The sequence below is a fragment of the Rhinolophus sinicus genome, chromosome 16 (assembly GCF_057876585.1).
Source record: "Rhinolophus sinicus isolate RSI-liver-muscle chromosome 16, RSI-T2T, whole genome shotgun sequence".
NCBI classification, from domain to species: Eukaryota; Metazoa; Chordata; class Mammalia; order Chiroptera; family Rhinolophidae; genus Rhinolophus; species Rhinolophus sinicus.
In genome coordinates, this window is record NC_142516.1 from 74938751 (window position 1) to 74962421 (window position 23671).

At 38.3% G+C, this 23671-nt stretch overlaps 1 protein-coding gene and 1 pseudogene across 1 annotated transcript in view; both read right to left on the minus strand.

The window, feature by feature from the left end:
* Positions 1-1487: 1487 nt before the first annotated feature.
* Positions 1488-5433, minus strand: LOC148755037 (uncharacterized; annotated as a pseudogene).
* LOC148755036 (uncharacterized) overlaps positions 1488-23671 on the minus strand; it is a 32127-nt gene continuing 9943 nt past the window's right edge. The window contains 3 exon segments of the mRNA XM_088793144.1: positions 1488-6077; positions 6079-6402; positions 6404-8819. Coding sequence (XP_088649270.1) covers positions 5525-6077; positions 6079-6402; positions 6404-8819 — 3293 coding nt within the window. The 3' untranslated portion in view covers positions 1488-5524.

The window sequence follows — 23671 nt, forward strand, 5'->3', positions numbered from 1 at the left end:
AAAGAACCTTTGCACTGGGCCTAAAGCAGCATTTCAGCATAACAAGAAAGCAGACAGGACGACTATGGTGGAAATTTTTACATAATCTTTAGAATTAGAAGCAGTATGGGCTGAAAATTTAAAATTCATTCAGAATGACCATCACTATTTTAGCTTTTCTGCACATAAATTCCTTCCTTGTATTCATGTAATTGTTCCCCTTCCCTTGCTCATCAATAGCGCTTGCCTTGCCTGCTAATCAACACCCTTCTGTTTCTGCCTAAATCAATGCTTCACAAATAGCTATTCTTTTGGATCTCAAATAAGTGCTTCTTGACTCTCACTTTCGTCTTTTACTTTTAGGTAAACCTCGACAAATAGATTTTGTAAAAAATTCAAAGAATTATCCCAGTCTTTAATCAACAAAAACTCTAAGGCCCTGCATGTGTCTGTTTTTATTGGGAGACGCACAAGGAGAGGTGAAAGCAGAAATGTTGGATTCAATTGGGCAATTTTCTCACCACTCCTCTCTTCCCTTTAGTTTATATAACATATAGAAAGGTGTGTCAAAGCAGCAAGCTTCAGAATTTCTGAGCCAGGGCACAGGATGGAATCTCATTCCCTTTTTAAGTCATAAACTGATTTATGTCATTTTCACTGATGAAAATTGCTCAGTCTCCTATGGGCTCCCACAAACTCTCAAATGGAATGCACAAGGACTACCCAACACCTCCAGTCAGTGTACACGGGTTAGTTCATCCCTGTCCTCGTGCTTGATAGTTACAGGGCTCCTTGTGCTTTGCTTGTGTTTTGTCCTAAGGAGCAATGGTGCCCCGTCCCAGTCTCCTATTTCACACGAACCCACGGTGTTGGGACACAAACCCCAGGGGCACTACGTTAGAATGCACTGCAAGGCACGGCCCTGGCACAATGCAGCTGTCCATTCGGCTTTCATTGGAAGACACTGTTACCAACCAGGGGTCTCTCTAGCTTCCTCCCCAGGCACCTCCTTCTGGGCAGTATCTCCAACTGCTCTCAATAGGATCCAAAGACAACCCACCGTCAAAACTCAAAGACTCCTCAACACCTCTCCCCAGAATCAATCAATACCCTATAAATAAAGAGGCCCTCCAAGGCATCAAGGCCATAATAAAAAGACACTAACGCTCAGGGCCTCGTTATCTCTGGTGCAGATCCATAAGGCAGGGAGGAGACATGTTTAGGGCTCAGATAACAATCTCTTGTGGAGGAAGTAGTCTTGGGGGGTATCCTCTGGACATGTGCCAGCAAAGAGGGAAAGAGAGAAAGACCTGAGTCCCATACCACTAGGACTGTGCCTCAGGGTTTCCCAGGAATTAACCTCAGTCAGTTGGTTAAGTTAGTTGGTCCTACCTTGTGGATACCTAAGATGAAATGAAATCCTATTCCAAATAGACTCTTTAAATATATATTTAAAGAGGTATAATATTCTAAATATTTTAGAAAAGACTTAACACTTTTCCAAAAAATATAAATAAAGTATTGGCTTTATAATGCAAACCATTACAAAATCACATTATACATTCTCATGATCACAATAAGTAAAAGGATGGTTTGGTAAAACCATCCAGATATCAGAGACATTAATATTGGACATAAGAGTCAATCTGAATGAACATAAATTGGCTTTATCACAGATGATTTGACCATCAAACAAAATAAAACTAACAACATTGTTTCAAGAATATATCATACAGCGCGAAGCAAGAATTTGAGTGTATACAAACATAAATATAAAATTCTGAAAAAAGGAGAATTGTTTCATACCATGATGAGGACATACTAGGAGGAATTCTGGGAAAAGTAGCATGGTTTTGCAACTATGACAAAAATTGATTTTGGCGATGATCAGAAATAAATTCTAAAATTTGTGAAAGCTTGATGAATACGAAGACATAGGTATCGTCTGAATGTATCTTAACACACATGACTTTTTTGTGAAGAAATATGCAAGATACCACATTAACCAAATAATCCAATATCATTTCACCATTTTTGGGACCATGTAAAAGTATCTGTGTCCTGGTATGATGGACTGAGAAAAATATCAATACTTCTTTTGTTTTCCTACAACAGGTACACAATCTAAATGTAATCATAAGAAAACATCAAACAAATCATGTTATTTTCATGATTAACAATAGAGAAGAGCTACAGTTAATAGCTACTGATCATCAGGATATTGTCAGGGGATTTCTCCATGTAACTCTTCTGATACATAGTAACTTGTCACTTTACACAGTCATAGTTTGTGATAGCTGAGTGATGTCTAAGACAGGAAAGTAACAAGTAGATCCAAACCTTTAACAGCTCAGCAGAGAACAAGATTTTTCTTCCTTGCAAAAGTCATACTTTCAGAGAAGGAAAGAGTTCCACACAGTAATTCTTTTTTCTTCTTTTCTTTTATTTTTTTTTTAAGATTTTGTTTTTTATTGGGGAAGGCGTACAGGACTTTATTGGGGAACAGTGTGTGCTTCTAGGACTTTTTTCCAAGACAAGTTGTTGTCCTTTCAATCTTAGTTATAGAGGGTGCCGTTCAGCTTCAAGTTGTTGTCCTTTCAGTCTTAGTTGTGGAGGGCGCAGCTCAGCTCCAGGTCTAGTTGCCGATGTTAGTTGCAGGGGGCGCAGCCCACCATCCCTTGTGGGAGTCGAACTGGCAACCTTGTGGTTGAGAGGATGCACTCCAACCAACTGAGCCATCCAGGAGCTCAGCGGCAGCTCAGCTCAAGGTGCCGTGTTCAATCTTCGTTGCAGGGGGAGCTGCCCACCATCCCTTCCACACAGTAATTCTTGAACCCTGACTCCTTCCATGTGCTACTCTCACATCATCAATAAAGGGAAAGGAATAGCAAAGAATATACAGGATGAAAGTGTGTTCATGCAAACAACAGATTTTCTGCATTAGTTATATTCGTAGCACTTCTTCCCTGCATGCAGTCTCTGATGTATTATGATGGCTGACTTCCAAAGAAAAATTTTACCAAAATTCATACACAGAGTTTTTTGCCTGCATAAATTATTTCATACCCTTTGAGACATGACATGAACATGAAACTATTCATTCATAGGGTTTCTCTCTTGTGAGTACTCTGATATTTTCCAAGTTTTGTCCTCCGCATGAAAGTTGTTCCACATTCATTACATTGATAGGGTTTCTCCCTTGTGTGATTTCCCCCATGATTTCTAAGGCATGACTTCTGGCTGATTTCCCCACATTCATTAAATTGATGATGTTTTAACCCTACGTGAGTCCTCTGATGTTTTCCAAGATGTGACATCAAGCTGAAAGTTTTACCATATTCATTACATTGAAAGGGTTTCTCCCCAGTGTGAGTTCTCAGATGTGCTCTGAGTCTTGACATGGAATCAAAGCTTTCCCCCATTCATTACATTGATAGGGTTTCTCCAGAGCGAGTTCTATTATGTTGTCAAGACTTATCTTCTAGCTGAAAGTTTTACCACATACATTACGTTGATAGTGTTTCTCCCCTGTGTGACTTCTCTGATGTCCTCTGAGGGCTGTCATAGACGTCAAAGCTTTCACACATTCATTACATTGATAGGGTTTCTCCCCTGTATGAGTCCTCTGATGGATTCGCAGAGCTGAAGTCTGGCTGAAAGTTTTAACACATTCATTACATTAATAGGGTTTCTCCCCTGTGTGAGTTCTCTGATGTATTCCAAGAACAGACTTCTTGTTGAAAGTTTTACCACATTCATTACATAGACAGGGTTTCTCCCATGTGAATTCTCTGGTGTACTGTAAAGCCTGTTTTCTGCCTGAAAGTTGTCCCACATTCAGTACATTCATAGGATTTTTCAACTGTGTGAGTTCTCTGATATGGTCTGAGGTATGCCATGCAGGTGAAACTTTCCCCACACTCATTACATTTATACGGTTTCTCCCGTGTGAGTTCGCTGATGTTATCCAAGGTTTGCCATCTGGGTATAACTTTTACCACATTCATTACATTGATAGGGTTTTTCCTGTGTGAGTGCTCTGAGGGATGACATGCAGGTGAAAGCTTTTCCACACTCATTACATTTATATGGTTTCTCCCCTCTATGAGTTCGCTGATGTCTTCCAAGGATTGATTTCTTCCAGAAAGTTTTACCACATTCATCACACTGATAGGGTTTCTCACCTGTGCGTGCTCTGATGCTCTCTGAATCGGGATAAGGAGAAGAAAGCTCTCCCACATTCGTTATATTGATAGGGTTTCTCCCCTGTGTGAGTGCTCTGATGTCTTCCAAGATGTGACTTCTGGCTAAAAGTTTTACTACATTCATTATATTGATAGGGTTTCTCCGGAGTGAGTTCTATGATGTACTGCAAGACTTATCTTGTGCTTGAAAGTTTTACCACATTCATTATATTGGTAGGGTTTCTCCTGTGTGAGTTCTGTGATTTATTCAAAGAGCTGACTTCTGGCTGAAAGTTTTGCCACATTCATTACTTTGATATGGTTTCTCCCCTGAGTGAGTTCTATGATGTAGTTGAAGACTTATGTTGTGCTTGAAAGTTTTACCACATACACTACATTGATTGGGTTTCTCCCCTGAGTGAGTTCTATGATGTACTGCAAGACTTATCTTGTGCTTGAACGTTTTTCCACATTCATTACATTGATAGGGTTTCTCCCGTGTGAGTACTCTGATGTTTTCTGAGACATGATAAGGAGACGAAAGTTTTCTCACATTCATTACATTCATGGGGTTTCTCTCCTGTTTGAGTTCTCTGATGGTGTGTAGCCTGTTCTTTGTATGCAAAAGTTTTTCCACATTTAACAAATTCATAAGGCTTCTCCCTAGTATGAGTTCTCCAGTGTACATTCAGATTAGATTTACTGAAGACTTCCCACATTCAGTACATTGATAGGGTTTCAATCCTTTATGAATTCTCTGATGTTCTCTAAGGCGAGATGAGGAGGCGAAAGCTCTCCCACAAACATTACATTTATAGGGTTTCTCAACCGTGTGAGTTCCCTGATGTCTCTGAAGAGATGACTTCTGGATGAAAATTTTACCACATTCATTACTTTGATAGGGTTTCTCCCCTGAGTGAGTTCTATGACGTAGTGCAAGACTTATCTTGTGCTTGAAAGTTTTACTACACTCATTACATTGATAGGGTTTCTCCCCTGTGTGAGTTCTCTGATGTTTTCTGAGACGTGATAAGGAGACGAAAGCTTTCTCACACTCATTGCATTCATAGGGTTTCTCCCCTGAGTGAGTTTTCTGATGTTGTGCAACCTGTTCTTTGTATGCAAAAGCTTTTCCACGTTCAGCACATTAATAGGGCTTCTCTCCATTGTGAGTTCTCCAATGTACATTCAGATTAGATTTACAGAAGAAAGACTTCCCACATTCAGTACATTGATAGTGTTTCTCTCGTGTGAATTCTCTGATGTACATCAAGGCCTGTTGTGTGCTTCAAAGTTTTCCCACAATCATTACATTGATCGGGGTATTACCCTGTGTGAGTTCTCTGATGTATTCCAAGAGTTTACTTCCTGGTGAAAGTTTTACCACATCCATTACATTGATAGTGTTTCTCCCATGTCTGACTTCTCTGATGTACTCTGAGGATTGTCATATACATCAAAGCTTTCCCCCCATTCATTATATTGATAGGGTTTCTCCCAGTGTGAGTTCTCTGATGTATTCCAAGAGCTGACTTCTTGTTGAAAGTTTTACCACATTCATTACATAGATAGGGTTTCTCCCCTATGTGTATTCTCCGATGTACTGCAAGGCCTGTTTTGTGCCTGAAAGTTGTCCCACATTTAGTACATTCATAGGGTTTTCCACCTGTGTGAGTTCTCTGATGTTGTCTGAGGTTTCTCGCCCAGGTGAAAGCTTTTCCACACTCATTACATATATACGGCTTCTCTCCTGTGTGAGTTCTCTGATGCTCTCTGAGGGATGACATGCAGGTGAAAGCTTTTCCACACTCATTACATTTATACGGTTTCTCCCCTGTATGAATTCGCTGATGTCTTCCAAGATTTGACTTGCTCCTGAAAGTTTTACCACATTCATTACATTCATAGGGTTTCTCCCGTGTGAGTTCTCTGATGCTCTCTGAGTCGTGATAAGGAGACGAAAGCTTTCCCACATTCATTACATTGATAGGGTTTCTCCCCTGTGTGAGTGCTCTGATGTCTTCCAAGTTGTGACTTCCAGGTGAAAGTTTTTCTACATTCATTACATTGATAGTGTTTCTCCCCAGTGTGAGATCTCTAATGTATTCCAAGAGCTGACTTCCTGTTGAAAGGTTTGCCACATTCATTACATTGACGGGTTTCTCCCGTGTGTGTTCTATGATGTACTCGAATGGCTGACTTCTGGCTGAAAGTTTTACCACATTCATTACATTGATAGCGTTTCTCCCGTGTGAATTTTCTGATGTACTCTAAGAGTTGACTTACGGCTGAAAGGTTTACCACATTCATTACATTGATAGGGTTTCTCCCCTGTGTGAATTCTCTGATGTTCTCTGAGACGTGATAAGGAGATGAAAGCTTTCTCACATTCATTACATTGATAGGGTTTCTCCCCTGTGTGAGTGCTCTGATGTCTTCCAAGATGTGACTTCTGGATGAAAGTTTTACCACATTCATTGCATTGATAGGGTTTCTCTCCTGTGTGAGTTCTCTGATGTTGTGTAACATGTTCTTTGCATGCAAAAGCTTTTCCACATTCAACACATTCATAGGGCTTCTCCCCAGTATGAGTTCTCCAGTGTACATTCAGATTAGATTTACGGAAGAAAGACTTCCCACATTCAGTACATTGATAAGGTTTCAACCCTTTGTGAATTATCTGATGTTCTCTGAGGCGAGATGAGGAGGCGAAAGCTTTCCAACATTCATTACATTGATAGGGTTTCTCCCTTGTGTGAGTGCTCTGATGTGTTCCAAGATGTGATTTCTGGCTGAAAGTTTTACCACATTCATTACATTGATAGGGTTTCTCCCCCGTGTGAGTTCTCTGATGTATTCCAAGAGCTGACTTGCATTTGAAAGTTTTACCACATTCATTACATTGATAGGGTTTCTCCCCTGTGTGAGTTCTCTGATGTCTTCCAAGAGATGACTTCCTGCTGTAAGTTTTACCACATTCATTGCATTCATAAGGTTTCTCTCCTGTGTGAGTTCTCTGATGTTGTATAACCTGTCCTTTGTATGCAAAAGCTTTTCCACATTCAACACATTCATAGGGCTTCTCCCCAGTGTGAGTTCTCCAATGTACATTCAGATAAGATTTCCTGAAGAAAGACTTCCCACATTCAGAACATTGATAGGGTTTCAATCCTTTGTGAATTATCTGATGTTCCCTGAGGTGTGATAAGGAGATGAAAGCTCTCCCACATTCATTACATTTATAGGGTTTCTCCACCCTCTGAGTTCTCTGATGTCTTCTCAGGTTTGACACGCAGGTGAAAGTCCTTCCACATTCATTACACTTATAGGGTTTGTCCCCTGTGTGAGTTCTCTGATGCTCTCTGAGACATGACATGGTAATGAAAGCTTTTCCACACTCATTACATTCATACGGTTTTTCCCCTGTGTGTATTCTCTGATGTTTTCCAAGGCTTGACTTCCTGGTGTAACTTTTACCACATTCATTGCATTGATAGGGTTTCTCCCTTGTGTGAATTCTCTGATGTACTACAAGGCATGTTTTGTGCTTCAAAGTTTTCTCACATTCATTACATTGATAGGGTTTTTCCCCTGTGTGAGTTCTCTGATGTTCTCTGAGGAGTGACAAGCAGGTGACAGCTTTTCCAGACTCATTACATTTAAACGGTTTCTCCCCTGTGTGAGTTGGCTGATGTACAACTACGGTAAATTTCCATGAGAAAGCTGTCCCACATTCATTACGTGCATAAATGTTTTCACCTGTGTGACTTCTTCGATTTAAAGTAATAATTGAACTCTTAGAAAAGGATCTTTGACATTCATTAAAATCAAACTGTTTTTCACTCACTTGAGGTCTCTGCTGTATATCAATGGGTGACTGAGAAGTGAAAGTTTCCTCATGTGTATTATTATCACAAGGTAGCTCTACCGTGTGAGTCCTGTTTTGTACCTTAGTGGCTGAATTGTAGTTGAAGTGTTTCCCACACTCAAGTGGTTGCACTCCAGTGTGAGTTCTCTGATATTCGCTGAACTGTGGTTTTGGACCAAAAGTTTTCTCTCTTGTACCAGTTCTCTGAAGTTGAGCAACCCTCCTGAATCTGTTCCCAATTTTATTATATTTATCTTCATAAAATTCACAGGGACGCTTCTCTGTCTGAATACTGGGAGAAACAAGGGCTGATTCTTTACATAGCTGTCTTCCAAATTTATAAGCTCTCTCTTTTGCATAAGCACTATTCCGTGTAACGAAGACAGGTTTATCATGCAAAGCACTACCACGTTCATTACATCCAAAAGACTGCCTCAAGGAAAATTCCGGGACATAAGTGAAAGTTTGCACATTTTGATAGTAATCAGAAGATTTTTCTCCAGTATCTCTTCTCTCATTTCGAGTATAGGAATGAGACGCGTTACACTCATCAATCTTCTTTTCCGACTCATTATGAGAAGCCAATGGGTAGAGATCCAAGTATGTATGCCCTACACTGTCACATGTAGAGATCACTTTTCTTGAAAGAACAATGTCTCTGGGCACATTACATGGCTTTCCTGAAATTTTCTCTTGTTCTGCAGTCAATTGTCTGTTGGTGATGAATGAAACTTGACATAAATACTTGTCTTGAATTTCCTGGCTCTTCTCAAAAAGTTGGCAGTCTTCTAAAAATGAAAAAGTTAAAAAAAATTATTTATGAAATGCAACATTGTTAATGTAGAAAGTCATATAGCTATATGCTCCACTACATATTTAACAAAATCCAGGTTCTTAAACTACCAAATGCAGATTACAAAGATAGGATACTCATCAATCCACATGTCCCATCTGGACGTTTTCCTTTCTCATTCTACATATCAAAACGAAAATAAGTTTATAATGTAACAAATTTCCTCATATTTAAAGAAATAATCCTAAAACCTAAGTTCTAATTCTCCTGGGTGTCATTCTTAGGAACACAAATGCCCAAGAAGAAGTGTAAAAGTGACGGGAGGAAAGGGTATCTTTCCACCTCAATGGGAGGCATTGCTCTATTCTGGCTTTCATACTTTAGATTTCACTACTGTTGTTCAAAAAGGAAACGTTTTCTGACCAACAATCCTAAGTATCACGTTTTTAATATGCTCACCCATGTTGAAAACACCAGTTTTAACACTTTCCCAAATTTAACTCTGCTTTCCATACGCTTTTCAACATACCTGGTATCTACCAGTTGTGAGAACTTTAGGGTCACATGTTTCAAATTCAACAAAATACTATGGAAGTGGAAAATAAGGATGTCTGCGTTGTGAGAGAAAATTTTCATCTTCAGTTGGTCATATTTGAAATAAAGACACCATAACAATGAGGTACAGCCGCCTTAAATGAGGTCATCAGGATGAGATATAAAGGTCTGAATTAAGGGGATGGAGGACACAAGTATGGAGGGAGTTACTGGACGGAAAGAGCAGATAGAGAGGACAGAGCTCAGAGAAAAATTGGGAGAAGAAAGAGACTAGGAAACAAAACTTATTCACTCAAATATCCATTGTATGCCTATTCCTATTCCTTGTTGTGAGTGACGTACTAAGGATACAAGGTTATACCAGGCCAGTGAAATGTGAATAAGCATTCAGTGAAGCACAGACAAAAGTAGGATCAAATCCAAGGAGAGAGTGAGCTCGGGAATCATGATTAGTGCCATCACAGGAAGCAGACAATGTATGGGAGGGAGTATAGGCCTGTGAAGTTTGCAAATGGGACATAAAAGTAGAGATTCTGAAATATTATTCGAGAAGTAACAAGAGCTGATGAGTGCTTAGGAAAAAAATAAAACAAGGGCATAGATGGACTGACTGCTGGAGAAGAAGAGAGCCGCTATAAACAGGGCGCCGTGGAAGGACAGAGTTAGAAAGTGATCACAAGATCTGAATTCTTCATAGACACAACACATTTGTGAGGAATGTATAGAGCAAGTGTCTCCCACTCATTACTCTGTTCCTTCCCAGCTTTTAGAACATGGAAACCAAAACAAATGCACATAAATCCCTTCCGTATGAACCCACAGCAAATTGAGTTTTATGGTAGGGTGTAAAGCTGGAAAAAAATGCCACTTTTCATATAAATGTCTTTTGCAGCTTTCTACACTGTCATCCGGTTCATGAATCAGTTGTCACTGGAGCATGCATTTGTTTCTGGACCCTCTACTCTGTTTCAAAGCTCTGTAATTATCCCCATGCCTGTACCATTCTGTACCAGTTTCAACAGATTTACAATATATCTTTAGTACCTGTTAGAAAAGATCCTACACCATCCCATTCTTCCAGTATGTTTATACAACGTGGGTAAGAATTCAGAATTTTAGAGTAGTATCCCAGTCTACAAACATGGTATATCATCCATTTACTTCAATTTCATGTTGCTTAAAGATTTTTAAATAGTTCTCTATTTTGTGCAGATGTATTTCCAAGCATATTGCCATTGTACCTTCTCATATAATGCGTTCTCACTATTACCAGCATAGGATAACTACTATATGGATTCCATTTATTCTTTTCATTCCAAGAACCATATTTTGGCTTTTATTTAATTTATACTATTATAGCTTTCCAATTAATCCATTTAAATATTTTTTTTTAATTAACTACTTCTGTTTTGCTTAAGTTTTCTCAAAATTCCTTGTACTTCAAACTTTCCATTACGTGATGCTATACCCATACCTCAACATTGTGCGCCGTAAAGGGTAATCTCAGCAGGTTTCGTGTTGTACATTCCAAGAAATGACTGCTCTCTGACAAAGTCGTGGGTGATGATGTGTAAGCCCGTGGAACATCCTGCCTGATAATAGTGTCTTTACATACCCGGGGGCTTGGGCCAAAATGAATAGTTCAGGCTAACACTGGGATTTATGGTTGGGGCCTAGGTCCTCTCCAGACGGGCTACATGCTGAGTAAATGAGGTCAATCATACAGGCGGTCCGGCCCCACATGACCGACCCACAATAAGAACCTTGGACACCAAAGCTCGGGTAAATTTCTCTGCGTGACAATACTTCATGTGTGCTGTCATACATCACTGCTGGGAGAATTAACCACTTTCCATACAACTCCACCGGGAAAAGAAAATAAGTTTGCATTGAGTCTCTCTTGGATTATGCCCTGTGTGACGTTTCCCTTTGCTGATTTTATTTGCAACCTTTTGTTATACTAAACTCTAATATAACAGCTTTACTGAGTTACCAGAGACCTCCACACACAGGTTCACAAATACATTTTATGCTTTCAGAATTTTGATAAACCCGTGATCAAACAGATGTTCCAACAGTTATATGTATTTTTAATTTAAATATGGGGTATTTTATTCTCATACTGTCTGTAACTTCTAGTTCTATTAAATTATGTTGCTTTACAAACTAAATGTTTTTTTCTAATCCAAAATAAAATTATGCTTTGTTTCTCCACTGACTCTTCAGTGAAAGCTTATACTATATTTTAAGAGCACAGAGCTTAAAAAACACATATGAATGTATATTATTAGCACGTCATAAAATATACTATTAATATCTAGAGCAGGGGTCAACCAACATTTATGTACAGGGCACGATGGTGAATGTTTTTGTCATTGTAGGCCATATAATATCAGTCACAACAATTCAGCCATTTTGTTGTACCACAAAGCCAGCCATAACCAATACACAAACAATGTATTCAAAAAACCTGTTATTTATAACAACAAATAGCTAGCTACATTTAGCTCAAGTAACATAACTTACCAACTCTTGACCTAGAATCACGGTTGTCGTTCACTGTATCTTGTTTGAAATCCGAGTGGTGTATATGCAAGGTCAGACAATTAAGTTCGTGAACTCCTCCTAAAAAAGTGCTACATATCTTATCGTTCAATATCACTAGTGACCTTCAAAGTACTCCCCTTGGGAAGCTATGCACTGATGCCAGAGCCTAATCTACCCATCAAAGCAATTTTGGAACTCTTTTTCTTTAATGGCCATCAGAGCTGTCATATTACCCTTGATGTCTTGAACGTCATCAAAATGTCTTCCTTTCAGTATTTCCTTCATCTTCAGGTAAAGAAAGAAGTCACCAGTGTACAGAAAAGGTGAATAGAAAGGGTGTTCCGATATCCTTATTTGTTTATTGGCTAAAAACTCCCTCAGAGACAGTGCGGTGTCAGCCTGTGCACTGCCACGATGCAAGAGGTCCTTCAGGACCAGTTTTGCACACACCTTTTTCATGCCAAGATTTTCAGTTCAGATTTTCTTGACTGTTTCTCTATCGATGTTTGCTTGGTCTGATATGCTACTCACAGTAAGCCAACGATTTTGACACACAATTCAACAAATTTTTGCAATGATTTCATCAGTTCTGTTTGTGACTGGCCAACCTGACTTACCTTTATCAGTGAGGTGTTCTCTCCTCTCAGAAAAACGTTGAATCCATTTGTACGCTGGTTTTCTTCCTGGTATTATCCCCATAAACCTGGACTAACATGTCTCTCATTTCACTTCACCTCTTGCAACTTGCCAAAAAATTTAATGTTTGTTCATTGCTCTAATTCTACCTCACACATTCTTGCGACAGCACACAAAAACACGCAACAACAATGTACGACACTCAGCAAGACACCACCACATGTCGACACAAACACGGTTGCGAGGCACTGACATACCAAGATTATGAAACCTTGGTGAGCTGTTTGTACAGTGCTGCCAATGTAAGCACATGGTGGCAAGTTCGTGAACTTAACTGTCAGACCTTGTATCTCTTCTCTCTCTTTTGCCATGCTTTAACATTCCATTTTAGTTAGCATTATAATCTTCCTCTATATTTAACTTTCTACTGGTTAAACAAAAATTCATTATTTGATTTGTCAGGTGTAAATGATACACTGTTGCCTAATTCAAAAGATGAACACAGGTAACGTTGTATCCTTTAAATTTACACCCTCCATATCCATATTTTATTGGATCTACTCGTATCTAAACTTCCAAAGGTGCCCAATGTTGAACTGATCCCATTTTGGATTTAGTTTTCCAGGGATACCTTCTACCAGTATTCTAAAACTCACCTGGATAACTGCCATTTAGAAATTTGTCCTCCACTAACAATAGGTCTTCCTGTTCCAACTGGAAGATCACTTCTGGTTTTATAGAACAATATAGTAAACGGGAAATAATTTAGGAGATGGTTTCACTTCATGGGCTTTGATGATTCTAAATGTTTAGGAAGATGCGGCTTTAAGAGTGGCACAGAAACAATATTCACTTGACCACTTCTAAGGGGAGGTGTAAAACAGAAATATTTTCAGCTGCTCAAAGGACATCTTCTTAAACCCCTAAATCACAAGCCTAAATAACATTAAATTTTAATAAAGGTTCATGTTTAGTAGCTACAGTGAGAGAGAGAGAGAAAGAGCTACGGAGATCTACAGAAGGGTCCTTCCAATCTTTGATTGGATACTAACTTGTGGTCACATGTGAGGAAACTACCTAGGGGGGCGGACTTATCACAAAAAAGTAGAACGAAAAATCACCAAGGCACACACAGAAGTGGGAAGCTTCTGTTTCCAGAGGAGAGAGGCAAAGACTCCTCAGTAAGATTCGTCATCAGAAACCATAAAGGGCAGAAGGTAGTGGGGTGATGATATACTCTTAACTACTCAAAGAAAAGGACTATCAACAAAGAATCCAGGAAAATGATCTTTTAAAGATAAAGGTCAAGTGAAAATATTTCCAGATGAACAAAAATTAACAGATGTTTGCGGCTAGTAGACGCGCGTGACAAGATACAGTAAAGAAAGTTGTCTTGACTGATTTAAAGTCATTGTGTACAACAATGAGTACATGTGTGCAATGTTGGGTTTCTAACACACACACGTGTGTTTTTATCTTTCCAAGAAAACCATAAAAGCGGTAGCAGGGAGTCAAGCTATACTAGAATAAGGAAATAATACCAAATGGTAACTCAAATGCACAATAAGAAATGAAAAGAAACAAAAATTAACAACATAAAACATATATAACAAAACATAATCCCTAACAATACCACAAAAGAGGGCGTAGGAAGAATAAACTTACATAGGAGGAACCTGTCTCTACATCTCTAAAATTAAGTTAAGATAACTTGTAGATCTGGTAAGTGCAGCTGTGTAAGGTAAACAGTAAAGGAATAACTAATTAAATGAACTCTCAATAAAGGTTGTGAATAAAATCATTATATAAACCAAAATGTTACATGAAAATATATTCACATACTACAAAACAATAGAGAAATAGACGAGAAAAATACATGACACATGTAGAAAACAAAATGCAAAATGGCGTACAAATATCCAACCGTATAAGAAATAACATTAAATGTGAGCCAACTAAACAATCCAGACAAAAAGGAGAGACTGTCAGATTGATGAGGAAATAAAAAAAAAAAAAAAAAAAGCTCCAACTCTATTCAACTATACGCGGTCTAAGGACATACATATTAAATTCAAAGATACAAAGATGTTGAAAATAAGAGGACGGCAAGAGATATTCCATGCAAACAGCAACCATAGGAAAGCTATAGTAATATGAAACAAAATACACTGTAAAAAATGTTATTAGAGATAAAAAGACATTAATATTTATACCGACAAATGGGTAAATCCATCATGAAGATATTGTAACAATTATAAACGTGTACACATCCAACAATTAAGCCCCAAAATACATAAAGTTAAAACTGCCAAGTGAAAGGAAAAATAAACTATTAAACAGTAACAGTTGGACACTTTAGTCACACTCAATATGGAGACACAAGCTAGGTACAAAATACAGGATTTGAACAGAACTATCAGCCAATAATCCTAACAGACATATATATACAACACATCTCACATAACAGGAGCACAATTCAAATTCTTCTAAACTGCGAATAAAACAGTCTCCATGATGTGCTATTTATTAGGCACAAAACAAACTTCAATAAATTTAAAACTACAGAAATAATACAAAGTATCTTTTCTGGCCCAATAGAATTAAATCAGAAATCAGTAATAGAAAGAAATTTGAGCAATACACGAATATGTAAAAATTAAACACCAGTCTCCTAAATTTGAGGAGGAAATTACAAAGGAAATTGAAAATACTTTCTGATGACAGAAAGAGAAAGAACAACATACCAAACCTTGTAGTATGAAGCAAAATCAGTTTTTAGAGGGAAATTTATGGCTATAAACAACTTTACAGTTGACTCTTCAACAATGCAGGTGTTGGGGTGCCGCCCCTTGAGCAGGTGAAGATCCACATATAAATTCTGACTCCTGAAAAACTCAGTCATAACTTATATACATGGGGGTTTGCCTCCAGGATGATCCCATCCCATGGAGACGAACATCTATAGCTGCTCAAGTCCCTTATAAAAAATAACATAAAACAATGCATCCCGTCTGCCCTCCGCATCCATGGACTACTAACCAGACTCAAAATACTGTTTTGAATCTACAGTTGGTTGAATCTGTAAATGCAAAACCCAGGGATGTGCAGGGCCAAATGTTTATTTATTGCAACAATATATGTGTATAAGTGGACCCAAGCAGTTCAAACTCATGTTGTTCAAGGGTCAAGTGTATTAAGAAATATCTCACATCAACAACCTAACCCTTACATCTTCACTCAAAGGAAAAACAAGTAGTACAAACTAAACCTAAAACAAGCAAAGGAAACAAACAATAAAGACTGGATTGGAAATTCATGAAAGAAAAGATACAAAATCAAAGTAATTACAGTCAGTTCTTTGAAAAGATCAGCAAAACTGACAAATCTTTACCTAGATTAACCAGAGAATAAAGGGAGAAGATGCAAATTATTAAAATCAGAAATGAAGGAGAAGACATTGCTATTGACTATACAGAAATAAAAAAATGAGTATAAGGGAATATTATGAACAAATGTATAGCAATATGTTAAATAACTTAATAGAAGGGACAAATTGCTGGAAAGACACAAACTATAGAAACTAGGTCAAGAAGGAACAGAAACTCTGAATGGAGTTATCACAAGAGATTGAATCAGTACCCAAAACACTACCCACAAAGAACAGCTTATGCCCATAGGATTTTCAGCTGAATTCTACCAAACATTTAAGAACCAATAATACCAATTCTTTACAAACTCTTCCAAATGACAGAAAAGGGAATACTTCCTATCTTTTTGAAACAGGCCAGCATTACCTTGATACCAAAACCAGATAAAGACATCATAAAAAAACTACGGACTGATACCTCTTATGAATACAGAAGCAAAAATCCCCATCAAAATACTAGCAAACTGAATCTAGAAACATACTCAATGTATTATACACCATGACCAAGTGAGACTGATCCCAAGTATGCACGGCTGGTGTAACATCCAAAAATCCAGCAATGTAACTCACCGTATAAATACATTACAAACCACACGATCATCTTCATAGACAGAAAAAGCATTATGACAAAACTCAACACTCTTTCACGATAAAAGTGCTGAACAAACTAGGAACAGAATGGAACTTCTTCCATCTGATAACAGGTATCTAAGAAAACCCCACAGCTAGCATCACAGTTCATGATCAGAACCTGGAGCTTCCACCTAATATTAGAAGACAGGATGTTCATTCTGAACACCTCTATTCACTATTGTACTGGAGGTTCTAGCTGGGTCAACTATGCTACGAAAAGAAAAAGTTATCCAGATAGCAAGGGAGGGAGGAACGGAGGGACGAAAGGAAGGAAGGAAGGAAGGAAGGAAAGAAGGAAGGAAGAAAGGAAGAATGGAAGAAGGAAAGGAGGGAAGATTGATTCACAAATGGAAATATCTTACGTAGCAAGAATTCGAAGAAGGGCTGTTAGAAGTCAAACATCAATAATGGAGTCAGACTCCATTACAATTCACATCTGATGTTTGATGACTGAGAGGTGCCATGTTCCCCTTAATTGGATTTGAACTCATTAGCTAATATGGCACTCTATGAGGACTGCAGCATGAGGTTGTAAAGAAAGTAAAAGGTTTTTGTTCAAGAGCCCAGTACTGTGTATTTTGAGAAGTGACATTAAGCGCTTTGGTCATCATCAATGACATCAAGAACTTCAAAGGAGTGTCTTAATGACGCCTTGTATCTTGGCTTTAGTAGGGCCAGACTCATGTGTAACCGTGATTTATATGTTTGGGTATCGGGGAGGCAAGATGTCCAGAGTCTTTCCCCCAAAGGGGACTAAACTGGAGAGGAAATTGTCATTGTCATTGGATGAACCACACAGTCAGTTCATTGGCAATAGCTGAAATGTCTGTAAAACGGTGCAGATGGGACCAATATTGGTTAGCGCATCCTCAAATAGCAAGATGAGTGCTTGAAGTTTGGCCAGTTGTACTATCTTGGGTCCAGTCTTGATCACAGAAATCCCAGGTAAAGGAGGAAAAGAAGCAGTTCTCCAGGGAGATCCGTTACGAGTCACAGTGGCACTGCCATCCGCAAAATGAGGGAACTCCTTCTGCTGTTCGTTCAGTTGATCCCAAGGGGTTCCCTAGAGGGTCAAGAGGTCTGGAATAAGGATGACCTCCTCCAGCACTGCACCATCTAACCATGGACTGAGCACAGGGCAGCCCAGGCCCCTTCCTGCTGCATGTGGGATGTGCCAGAGAGCTCGTGTGTATCTGTCTTGTAAACACCACTTGCACTTCAGCCAGGAGGTCTCACTGGCCATCCTGAGGTTGACGGATACGGCATCTAGGACACAAGGCACACTGTTCAGCTGGGTACTGAAAGTCACAGACTCAGGACACGTGAGTATCTATTTCCAGGAAAGGCAAGTGTGCAGTCCACAATGCTGCTCCAATGGCATGTCACATGATAACGGGGGCACTTTCCTGCATCGGAGGCTCATGGGCATTTTATGTGTAGCATGGGTGGTCCAGAAAGTCCAAGAGGCATGAGAAGAGGTTGCTAAAGCCTCTACAGCAAGAGTCTCTCAGGGATAGAAGTGCCTCTTACATAACAATTTAGACAGATTATACAGCGTTTGGTTGTAGAAAACACCATTCAAAGTGGATGATTTGTGACTAATATTATGAAATTTGTTAAAAGGATTATGTTGTCACCAAAAACCAAAGGAAGTAAAAAAAAAAGCACAGGTATTGGTAACGTTGAGGATATGGAGAGTGCTAAGAGCTATTTCATGAATGTCAGAAATACAGCAGTCCCTCAACTGACAAAATAATTCTCAGGAATTTAACTGAGGAGGTGCGGCTTTGTACTAAGGATGGGACAATGACTCACTACGTTTTGTGAGCTCTTTTATGAGTATCTGTATGATCTGAATGACTATGTCAAATTCATCTCCTCAGAGGAGCATGTCATCAATGTAATAATCTTATCTGTGCTCCTGAGAAAAGTTGGATGTGGTTAAGATCTCGTCTGCAAAGACTGTGCAATGGCATAACTGAGGGGTGGGTTCACTGAGTTACATTTGTCAAGCTAATGAAGCGTAAGTGTCAGACATGTAATTTCATTACGTTACTTGGGTCACTAGGTCCATGATGCACTACAATGGGTGCTGTGTCACCAGTGAGGTTGGTTAAGGCAATCATTCCAATGGTTCAGGTGAAGCATAACTATTTGTCCTCTATAGAACACCTGTCCTTACAGAAAGCGTCCTGTTAAAAGTCACAGGAATCCCCATGTTAACTGCAATTTGAGCCCCAGTATGGATTAAGGCCAGTATGTTTGCCAATTTGCCAATCAGTACATCTCAGCAGATGTTAATTAAGGATATGTATTTGAGGTGCAAAAGGAAGTTGGCACCATTTTTTTTTTTTTATATTAGTATATCTTGGACTTCCAACTGGGTTAGTTTGCAGACTTCATTTCCAATACTTTGTTTCCTGCCTCTGTAATTATCCATGTTTGGGCTGTTTTGTAGTGCTTACCAGGACACAAAAAAGTTTGTTGCTATTTATTACATTGGTGCAAAGTAACTGCGGTTTTTGCAATTATTTTTAACCTTTTAAACCACAATTACTTTTGCACCAACTTAATATAACTGACAAGTTATAAGCCAGGATTTGCGTGGTTTAAATAGACTGATTTGTGCCAAGCAAGGAAGGGGCGGACTTCATGATTATCTTGCACAGATGTGGAGACAGGACTGAGGCTTGCCAGCTCTCAGAGCTAGACATCAAAAATGCAGACAAACTATTTGCTAAGTAAATGCCAAACAGAATTAGCCCAAGTAAAGCCACAGTCAGACATCTAAAAACTATAGAAAAATTTAAAAAATTGTGAAAGCAGCAAAACAAAAGTAACCTTAAACATAGGGAAAACACAATTGGAACAGCGACATCTCATGACAAAGCACAAGGGCTACATAGGAAAGTGGCACAATGATTCAACTGCTAAAAACTCTTAACCCAAAATTCCACATGCAGTGAAAATACCATCAGGAATGACGTGTAATCGAGACATTCTCAGATGAAGAAAAATGTACACATTTATCACCAGCAGGACTACCCTAAAAGAATAGGACAAAAATTCTTTCACAGATTTTAAATGTCTATGGATCTTAAACTACCAGGAAAAAAAGTGAACAAGAAAGAAGTAAAAAATATTAAGTATAGCCATCCTCTCATACCCGTGGGAGATACGTTCAAGAACACCCGGTGGGTGCCTGAAACTGCAGACAGCACCAAACCCTGTATATAGCATGATCTTCCTATACATACATACGCATGATAAAGTGTAATTTTTAAACTAGGCACAGAAACATATTAACAATAACATAATAAAATAGAACCATTATAAGAATAAACTATAATAAAAGTTACGTGACCGTGGTCTCTCTCTGCAGGCAAACTAGCGCAAATTTCTTTCTCCTTCTCGACAATATCACAGATAGAAGATTTGTTCTTACTACACATTGTAGCAACTTCACCATATGGGTTTTTTTTCTCATTACGTCAAGAATGTTTACCTTTTCACTTAAACAAAGCACTTTACGGCTTCTCTTTGGCATGTCCGAATTGCCAGCCACTACTCTTGTGCTTTAGATCATTATGAAGTAAATCAAGGATGACTCGAACACAAACACTGCCAACACCCTGACAGTCGATCTCATAACCCAGATGGCTACTAAGTGACAGTAGCAAACACAGTGTGGAGACACTAGACAAAAGAATGACTTATGTCCCACACAGAACGGCCAAGATTTCATCACACTACTTACTCAGAATAACGCACAAGTTAAAACTTACTGTTTATTTCTGGAATTTTTCCATTGAATCTTTGCAGACCTCGGTTGACCGCAGGTAACTAAAACCATGGAAAGCACAACCATGGATGAGGGGGGCTACGGTATATCCAACACGCATTCCTTCTCTTACGTTTTCTAAACTCCTTCATGGTGGAAGCAGCATTATAACTGTCTGATATAGTTATGAGTATGTGGAGGGAAAATGTTTGACAAAGTTACATTATAAATTAGGGAAGGTAAAAGGAGATACACTTCCCTCAAGCTAATAAAATATGAACACTAGCAGCCTGTGATAAGTTACATAAAATGGAATTCCTAGAGAAAGCACTAAAAAGAACTACACAAAAACCTCAAAGACACTATGGGCAGATCAAAATGGAATTCCATAAAATTCTGAGGTAGCCCACAGGAAGGAAAAAATAAAGAAAGAGAAGAAAACAATAAACAGCAGACTTAAGCGCTAACATATCTATAATTACGTCAAATGCAAAAGATCTAAAGACAACCTGTAAAACACAATCAGATGGATTTACAAACAATCTGAGTACATACTGTCCACAAGAAACTCAATTCAAAGTAATGATGTAGGCAAGTTTAAACGTAACACACTAGAAAAAGATACACCGCACATACATTTAAAAAAGAAAAACAAAAAGCTGAAGGTCTATATTTCTACTAGATAAAGGAAACTCAACAGAAAAGAATATTAAGAGAGAAAGAGGACAGTACATAATGATTAAAGGAACAACCCACCAAAATGACATGTCCATATTAACATGTATATAGCAACAACAGAGATTAAAAATACATGAAGCAAAAACTAAGAGAATTAAAAAGAGAAGTCGACAAATCCATAATTATAATCAGAACCTTCAACATCCCCTTCCAACTACTGATAGAACTAGACAGAAAATCAGCAGATACACAACTTAACAAAACCATCAACCAACATGCTGTCATAGACATGTATAGAAAAGTCCACACAGTAACAGCAGAATACACATGCTTTTAAAAACTCTATAGAACATGTACCGAGATAGCCATTATCCTGGGACATTATAAAACCACAACAGAAAAGAACTTTAATGAACATGAACTAGAGCGTATTCTCTGACCACAATGAAATCAAACTAAAAATCAGCTACAGAAAGTTTTATAAAAACCTCCAAAGATGTGGAAGTTAAACAACACATTTCTAAAGTCTTTCAAAGAGGAAGTCTCAAGAGAAACTAAAAGAAATACACTGAACAAAATGAAAGTAAGACATATCAAAATTTGTGGGAGGCAGATAAAACAGCACTGAGATAAAAACTGATACCACTAAATGCTTACAGTAGAAAACAGGAAAATTCTCAAGTCAATAATCGAGCTTCTATCTCAAGAAATTAGAAAAAGAACAAAATGAAGCCCAAATAAAGAGAAAGAGGGAAATTAAAGCCCATTCATGATAATATACTCTAACTAGGACAGAGAATTTCCTCCACTTGATAAAGAAAACTTATAAAAACCGTATAGTCAACATCACATTTAAGTAAGAAACAATACCAGTTCTATCCAATCTCGTCTAGAAAATAGTACAAATCGGTGGACTCAATTTATAAGTATTACCATGGCATCACGTCTTGAGACGTTACATCTAAAAATATCCTTTAGGGGACGGCCCGGTGGCTCAGGCGGTTAGAGCTCCATGCTCCTAACTCCGAAGTCTGCCTGTTCGATTCCCAAATGGGCCAGTGGGCTCTCAACCACAAGGTTGCCAGTTCACTTCCTCAACTCCTGCAAGGGATGGTGGGCTCTGCCTCCTGCAACTAAGATTGAACACGGCACCTTGAGCTGAGCTGCCACGGAGCTTCAGATGGCTCAGTTGGTTGGAGCACGTCCTCTCAACCACAAGATTGTCGGTTCGATACCGCAAGGGATGGTGGGCTGCACCCTCTGCAACTAGCAACGGCAACTGGACCTGGGGCTGAGCTGCGCCCTCCAAAACTAAGACTGAAAGGACAAAAACTTGAAGCTGAACAGCACCCTCCACACCTAAGATTGAAAGGACAACAACCGACTTGGAAAAAAGTCCTGGAAATACATACTGTTCCCCAATAAAGTCCTGTTCCCTTTCCTCAATAAAATCTTAATAAAAAAACACACAAAACTTTAAACAGATAAGAGAATTTCCTGAAACTGATAAAGGTCAGTTTTAGAAACTAACAATTAATTATGTCATGGTGAAGAATGAATGCTTTACCTCGAAGATTAGAAACAACACATAAGTATATTCTGTCACCACTTGTATTCAATGTTACACTGGTGGCCCTAGCCAGTGATGAAAAAAAAAAAAAAAAAAAAGGCGTATAGTTTAAAAATGAAGAAGTAACATATCTTTATTCAGATAACATAACTGTTCATATAAAACATCCTTCAGAAGCTCCAAAAGATCTGCTACAATAAGAATAATAAAGTTATAAAACATAATAAATATAAGTAAATCAACTGGATTTCTATATATTTCTAACAAACAATTGGAATTTGTAGCTGTAAAGTAGAGGCCATTTACAGTATCATCAACTTCATAAAATACATTGAACAAAATATGTGTAAAATACACGCAGAGCTACAAGTCATTGCAAACAAAAAAGGTAAAGATCTAAATAAAAGGGAGAGATACACTATCACTTAATGTATCAGAAGATCCATATTATTAATACGTAAATCCTTCTGGAGCACTGTGAAGACTCAAGACTATATCAACCAGAATTCCAAGCAAAAGTCTTGAAGAAATTGATTCGAAATTCTAAAAATTATATGGAAATTACAAAGCACGTAATCAAACTAATTTTCAAATTAAAAATATATTTGGAGGACTAAATCCTCCTTATTTGGTAACTTTCCAGAAAGCTACGTAATCAAGAAGGTGCGTTTCAGACTCACAGAACCATTAAACGGAATAGAGTCCAGGTAGAGAACTACATATATATGGTCAATTTGTTTTTGGCAAAGAACCAAAGCCAACTCAATGGAAAACTAATAATCCTTCCAGCAAATGGTGTGACTATAACTAGACACAGATATAAAAAAGTGAACCACAACTCTTATTTCACAGCACATAAAAAAATTCGTTGGCAGTGAATCAAAGTCCTACATGTAAAATTATAAACTATCTTCAAGAAAACAAGGGAGAAAATTTTAGTGACTTTAGATTAGGCAAAAAAATATTTAAAAAGATACAAAAACGATGAAATATAACAAACAATGAAAAAACCTGGGGGAA